The 7,363-nt window shown below is 55.5% G+C and overlaps 1 protein-coding gene across 2 annotated transcripts in view; it reads right to left on the minus strand.

Annotated features, from left to right (window-relative positions):
* The window catches only part of EBF3 (EBF transcription factor 3), a 121,093-nt gene extending 118,086 nt beyond the window's left edge, over nt 1-3,007 (minus strand). Inside the window, exons 1-4 of one of the 2 annotated variants that reach the window (XM_056352371.1) lie at nt 2,603-3,007; nt 2,219-2,375; nt 1,727-1,790; nt 940-995 (exon numbers count right to left, since the gene is read on the minus strand). In XM_056352371.1, coding sequence (XP_056208346.1) covers nt 940-995; nt 1,727-1,790; nt 2,219-2,375; nt 2,603-2,736 — 411 coding nt within the window. In that variant the 5' untranslated portion in view covers nt 2,737-3,007. The remainder of the gene's footprint in view (nt 1-939; nt 996-1,726; nt 1,791-2,218; nt 2,376-2,602) is intronic. The other variant, XM_056352373.1, reaches the window with a different exon arrangement.
* Nucleotides 3,008-7,363: the final 4,356 nt, after the last annotated feature.

The following is a 7,363-nucleotide window of genomic DNA, read 5'->3' on the forward strand; positions in this document are numbered from 1 at the left end:
ACCCCTCCGCCGCCGCCCCCCCACACCACACAAAAAAAATTTAAATGGTGAAATGTCTTTCCGGAAAATAAAATAAAAAATTATTGATAAAAAACACGACGAAAAATAAAAATCAAAAAAGTTGATTAAATCCAAGGCCAGCGAGTAGCTTTCTGTCTTTAATTGCTGTGCTGCAATGCTGATAACACGTAGTTATCATCGGAAAAGTTGACCAAGACAGGTTAAATAATTTAATAAGGAACTGCTTGTAATTATGTTATTTACAAGGTATGACAGAGGTTTGAGGAAGAAACAGAAGCTGATCTCAGGGAAATGGACGGGTTTGGGTGACCCCTGGAGCACGGAGTTTGAATTATGGAGATGGGGGGCTGAGAGGTGAATATGGACTAGAGGAGAACAAGATGACTTTTCACCTCAGCACATTTAACTTTTAAATCCAAATAAACGTCTCGTGTTACTGGATCATCGCATTATAAAAGAAAAGGACTAATCCGTGGCCGGTTGCGGAGCGCCTGGGCGGAGGGGCTGCCCCTTCCTCACCGGGGGAAATATCGCCAAAAAAAGTTACAAGGGGAGGGGGAACAACAACGGCATTTTAAAATAAACAGGGCAAGTTGATTTTTTTCCCCCCTTTCCTTTCTCCCTTGCTAAATTAATTATATCAAACATCTGTTCACATGACGCTGTACCTAACGCCACACACACTAGTGATGCCAAGGCTTCCTCCGACAGTAACAACACACCTTGTTCGCCCTTTAACATCTCCTCCGGTAACGGGTATTGGAGTGACTCGCTCAGGTAAATGAGAAATAGGTGCGGTCCCACCGGTTTAACATCCTCCCTCCCCCTCCCCCTGCCCCCCCTCCCCCCCCCCCCCCAAGCGAGGGCAACATACAAACTTAGTAACTCGCGTGTAAAGAAAAGCGTAAACTTTCTCACCTGTTTGGTCATTGAGTCTATTAGACGAACATACAGGTCCTGCTCCGTCCTAACTCCTGCGGAGGGAAAGCAGAGAAAAAGTCCTGTCAGGATTTCAGTGCCGAGCCACCCAAATGACATAACGAAAGCATGAGGTCAGGCAGCTCACTGCCATGGGCAGGGACGGCCGCTCGCGCCAGGCTTAAAATAAAAATTACAAAAAAAAAAAAAAAAAAAAAAAAAAAGAGAGAGAGAGAAGAAAAAAAAGGCCAGAAACCACCTAGTGCCGGGCTTCTCGCCCCCGGCTAGACCTGGCGCGGCGCGGCCGTCCCCATCAGCCCCCCGGCCAGGCTGGCTGCGGCCCCACGGCCGCGGGGGGAGGGCGGCACGCGAGGCCAGCGGCGCGCGGGGGGCCGGCGGCGCCGCGTGCTTCCCTGGCGCGTGGGGACCCCGCTCCGCCCGGGCCGGGGCTCCGCTCCGCCCGCTCCCCGCGCTCACCCCAGCCCAATAATTACCATTAATTCGCAAAACTGGAAAAAAGTCACTTAAAAGCGATGTTCTGCTGGAGCAGCTATCGATCCCCTTTTTTACTTTCCACTTCAAGACCAACCGGTTAATCATGTGAAGTACCATTGACTTATTGATCGTTTATGTTTTGTTTTCCTTATATGCCAAGGAAAGAGCCGTGTTTACATGCGTGTAATTTTAATCTCCAAATCTTTATATCCTTTTCCAAAAGGCCTTGAAAAAGAAAGTGAGACTTTTCTGCGGCACACAGACGTTCAAAAATGAGATAACGACAACTTACCATTGCTATACAATAACTGAAGTTTATAATGAATTCCATTGTTAGTTTTTTCATTGTTTGGCTCCTGCAAGTAACGATAAATAATTACATTTAGCATGAAAAATATCTCCCTCCTCCTGACGTACATTTTTCTCGTCCCTGAAGCGGCTCGGAATTAACAGTTTGCAGAAATTCAGCCCACGGTCACTTTTGTGGAGCGCTGATGATGTCATTATCTTGGTGCAAATATGTCATGTTTAGCCGTTTTCCCGGCGTTAAAATAAGTCGGGGACGCGGCAGTAAGTTTCTAAACCCGGGGTCTATTCGGAGCGGCAGTAATAACGGGGGGACCCGCACGTGGTCTGGGCGCCTCTGGAGTACCGTTAGGGCTGCCGTGGTTGAAAATTATCTTTGATCAATTAAATCACGCTTAAACGTTTTTGTTTGTCTGGGGGTTTTTTCCAAAATAATAATAATTAAAAAAAAAAAAAAAAAGGTAACAGGCAGACTTACTTTCTCTTTCTCCACAAAGTCCACAAAAGCTGTTCTCTCAATCTCCACTGGCTGTCCCTGCCTGTCGTACAGAGCTAAGACGAAGTGGAAAAAATTGGATTTTCTGAGATTGGAAGGCGGCTGTTTCTCGAAATGTGCCCGAGCCAGCCCCACGCCGCTGCGGGAGAAAACAAGACAAGGCGCGGGTGAGAGCGGCCGGCGCGGCGGGAAGGGGCGCGCAGGCACCGCGGCCGCGGGGGGATGCGGGGAGCGCGGAGCGGCGCGGAGCGGGGAGGCTGTAACTGATACGGGGCGGGCGGGGGGGGGCGGGGGGGGGGGGGATTTACGGCCGGGATGAGAAATACAGGAGGAGAAAACCGCCGGGAGAGGATTTGGCAGACGTACCTTTGGGCGGCCGTGTTAGCATCCACTACCCCAGCAGTATGCATCCATGAGCGGACGGGATTCATCCCACTGCCCAGCGGTTCTTCTTTCATGGTCGTCCCACCTCTTGGTATATTTTCCTGAATCCCAAACATTAAAACAAATTTGGGCAAAACCAGCTCCTAACCAAAAGGGGTTAAAATTGAGGGAAATGTCAGATACGGGGTGGGTTGGTTGTTGCTTGATTTTCTCTCTCTCTCTCTCTCCTTGGCGACTGGAATATAAGAGATGACTTTACTCCCTGTGATCAGTAGGAGAAAAGCCCAGTTCAAGTCTTGCTTCCTTCTTCAATCTGTCCTGTATTGGCACGACATAAACAATTTACTGAGTACTTCTGTGCAGCGAGTTGGATGGCGTTCCAGTTTGGTGGTTTAAAAAAAAAAAAAAAAAAAAAAAAAAAAAGAAAGAAAAAAAAAGAAAGAAAAAGTGTAACTGCAGCCGGCGACACTGCGAGGTTGCTTTTTTTTTGGGGGGGAGGGGGGGTAAAAGAATAAATATTTTTGTTGTTGTTTGCAGACGCGCTCAACGTGGTGTCATCCTAGTAAAATCGCCTCGGAAAAAAAAAAAAAAAGCTTCAGGACACTGCTGAATCGACCACTTTCTGGCAAGGCTCTCCTGCTCCAAAAGACAAATAAACGGGAAAAAAAAAAAAAAATACTGATTACCGCGGAGGTGTTCCCGGGCACACGGGAGAACGGGGCGCGGGCCCGTGGCGTCTCACGGAATGGACGGAGGCGCGCAGAGCCCGGCCCTCCCTCCCCGAGGAGCGCGCCCTTCCCCGGGAGCCGGGCCCCCGCCACCGCGGGAGAGGTGTCGTCACTGATGACGTCGCCGGTGGGCGGGCTCAGCGCCATATATGGAGCGTGGGGTTCAGGCGCTCGCCGCCGCGCTCCTGCCCGGGGCCGGGCCCCCCCCGCCCCCAGCCGAAGGCCCCCCCCGCCCGGGGCCGGGCAGGAACGCGCCGTCGAGGTCCCAAGTATCTTCTTCAAAGTGGCTTCGAGGAACCGTCTCAAGCGCCGGGCCACGGGTGACCCGCCCCCCCGCCCCCCCCTCGCCCTCGTGGGCCGCAGGACAGAGAGAGGAAGGGTGGTCAGGGAGACGTGACCCTCGTGGAGGGTCGTGGGGGTGTCGAGGCGGGGGGGAGGGGAGCGTGGGGACGGACAAAGGGCGGCTGGAGCCGCGCAGCACCCCTCCGCCAGCACAGGACAGAATACACACACAGCCGCGCACGTAAATACATCTATTTGAAGTGTTCATACACACAGACACACATATCCACAGCTATATGTCCGCCTTGTCCATATATATCTATATATCCGCCTCGAGTGATGAGCCTTTTCCGCCCAGTGCGGATTAGGGCTTCCTTTTCAAATTTTTTTTTAATTATTATTATTATTTCTTTTTGTGAATTGCTAAGGTCCGTGCGTTAATATTTTAATTAATCGGTGAAAATCGAAGTCCGATTTGCGTTATCAGGAGACCCCCTGATCCTTTCTCCAAGGGGTGAGGGCGGGGGGGAAATATGTGTTAGAAAGCAATCTATTTTGCTGGTGTTGGGGGTTAATGACTATTGCCAAAGATAAGTGAATTATCAAAGCTGTTGCTCTACCCGATCTCAAAATCCATTACATTGCTGGCCGTCTAATTAAATACGTAAGTATAATAAAATCATATTTTATGACTATTTGAGGGTAATGAGATTAGTCTTTAGAAGCGATCGCCACATATTAAAGATGCCACTGTCTATAGAATGTTAATAACCTTAAATCAAAGTGTATGGAAACTATTCATGATAAATTAAAAGAAAATTCCTGTATTCATAATCAGCCCGGAGCTTTTGAGGTACAGTAGAGCAGATTACAAACCCAAACACTTTTATCGCGGAGGGACGAGCGGACCAAAGTTCCCAAACAATGCGGCGCTCGGGCTGGAGGTGGCATTTGGTGGCGCCGACACATTGAGGGACCCCGGGCGGGCGCCGGGGGTGCCGGTTCCCCCCAACCCGCCAAATCCGCCCTCCTAAAAATAAGGTAAAACCGCCCAACAACGCTATAATTGTAACATATTTCCTAAAATGCACAGAACAATGCCGAAGTTGGTTCTTCCCTCTGCTAACGAAAGCATAATGCTTAAAATCATTTACAGTATCTTTAATTCAGATTACACGCGCCAAGGCGATTTAAATCTGATTACCAAATTAGAAGGTTTTAAAACAAATCCTTTTAAATCTGATACTGTTGACTAAGGGAGGAGGGGGGGGGGGAAGTTCCATAAGCCCATCACATAAGGTAACGATCCTGCCCCAGAAAGAAAGGGAGTTTTAAACCTTTTTGACAACAAATGCAGCTGCCCCACTATTTTGGACGATATTAAGCGAAAATGAATGCAAATCTGTGTTCAGAAGCCATCTGGCCAGAAATGGGGGAATCAGCTGCTCTTCACAACAGGCTCTGAGGCTGAATCTATTTCAGCTCATTTTCTAGATCATCTGGTCCTGCACCCAAAGCGTGGAAAATACGGTCTTTATCATTCACCAACTTTATCTTTTTTTTGTCACTCCGCGGCTGGCTGCGAGCTGCCGGCAGCCGGGAGCCCGCCCGGGATGCTCTCTGCCCGCACCGCTCCGCGCCGCGCCGCGCCAACCCCAGGCCGGCATCCCGCGGGGCCGCCGCCCCCCGACGACTCCGCCGCGGCCCGGGAGGGGCGGCCGGCCCGGCGGCAGGGCTTCCCCCGGCCCGGGACCGGTGTCGGGGAGGCCGGCAGGGCCGGGAGGGCGGCCCGCCGCCGCGGCACCTTGCACCGGCGAGCCGGCGGGGGAGCGGGGCCCCGGCCGCGGCCCGGCGCCGGGCGGGCAGGGGGTGTGCGCGGCTGCCGGGGGCGGCCCGAGCCCTCCCGGCTCCGCGGCCCTCCTCCTCCTCCTCCTCCTCCTCCTCCTCCTCCTTCTCCTCCTCCTCCTCCTCCTCCTCTGGCGCGGCGCGCCAAGTCTCCCTTTTGTGTGAATTTACGGGGTGAGGCTTCAGTGATCCCCCCGCAAATTTGCATTTAAATAGCGACATCAAGCGATTCGCGTGCCACACACCAGTGGGCTCCCAGATGTCACGGCGGAGCCGGTCAGATGGCCGCAGCCCAGCTGTCCCCCCGGCCCAGCCCCGCTCTGCGGCCCCCGCGCCCGGGGCGCCCCGCCGCCGCGCCGGCACCGCCTGCCGCGGCCCGGGCGGGGAGACCTCCGCGGCCGCGATAAATCACGCCCGGGAGCGCGGCCGCCTTCCCCCTCGCCTCTCGCCCCGCACCGCATAATAACACATAATCACACGCCGTACGTGGATCGCGCAGATTAAAATTGATAGCCTCATTTCCACTGCCGTTATAGGATTCTCCTAAACTTTTTTTTTTTTTTTTTTTTAACTCGGGACAATCCCCTCGGGACCATTATCTTAATCATTTCACTTTTTTTTTTTTTCCTCTCCCCTCCCCTTTCACGTTTGAAATCACAAGTTTCAGCCCGTATTGACTTTACTGTGAATTTCGTCGCGGACCTGCGTGGGCCGCCGGCCGGGCCGCCCCGCTCCGCGCCCCCCGCCGCCGCTTCCACCGCAGAAACTTTCCCAGCGAAAAGTTGCGCCGGGAGCGGCGGCCCCGGCCCCGGCCCTGCCCCGCGCCAGCTCCCCGCCGCCCTGGGGGGCTCGGCCGGGCCCCGCGCGAGCTCGCCGAGGTGCATATTTCAATTTTATTGTTTGAAGGCGCCGTCATTACTAACGTGCTCGGTTACAGTAGGTGTAATTTATGCCCGGTTTAACCGAAACAAATCTCTGCTAACTCCCGTTTCCTGTGCTGCAGAGGGGTGATAAATTTGTATTTTCGGGTATTTTCAGCCGAGCGGCGGACGCCCAGGTACCGCGACTCCGCTGTCGGGGCGGGGGCTGGCCGCCGGCGGGGACTTCGGGGCGTAAATTCACGGGAGAGGCGCGGCGGAGGAGGTAATTAGCGCGGGGGCGCAGCGGACCCCGGCCCTTGCGCGGGGCGTCGCGCAGCCTGCGCCCACGGCGGACCGGCGGCCGTGCAGAGGCCGAGCCGGGGACCGGGCTCGGCAGCGGAGCCGAGCCCCCGGCGGGGGCTGGGGTGCTCTTTTGGGGCACACCGACCCCCTCCGCCGCTAGCAAAGGCCCCCCGCGCCCCGCCACGGGCAAAGTTTGCGGGAGGGCCGCCCCGCGCAGCGGGTTCGCATCCCCGGGCTGCTCCGGCTTCGCCCGCCGGCCTCCCCCGCCGCCCGCCTTTCGGTATTTATCTCCCTGGCTTTGGGCTGATTTCAATATTTGAATTCAAATTCCTGCGCATCCCGGGCCCGGGGAAAAGCCGGGTGCGAACCAAGCGGGAGGTGCAGCCGGCCGCGGGGATGCGTGGGGAGCGGCAGCCGGCGAGGAGGAGGGCTGACCCACTCCGCGCTCCGCGCAGGCCACCGCGGAGCTCAGGCAGCCGGCTCCGCGGGGGCGGTGCGAGGCGCGGGGGGCACCGTCCCTGCGCCTGCCCGGGACCCTTCGGGCAGCGCCGTCGGGGCCGGGGCGCCCCTGGGCGGGCCGCACACGCACCTCCCGCGCCTTTGCGCGCCCCTGCGCGCCCTGCGGCCAGGTTGCGCGGCGTGGTGGTGCAGCCGGCTCGGGGTAAAGGAACTCCCTCCCGGTGCGGGGGTGTTTTACTCAAACCGGCGCCTGGCTCCGCGCTCCT

The sequence above is a fragment of the Falco biarmicus genome, chromosome 9, assembly GCF_023638135.1.
Source record: "Falco biarmicus isolate bFalBia1 chromosome 9, bFalBia1.pri, whole genome shotgun sequence".
Classification (NCBI taxonomy): domain Eukaryota; kingdom Metazoa; phylum Chordata; class Aves; order Falconiformes; family Falconidae; genus Falco; species Falco biarmicus.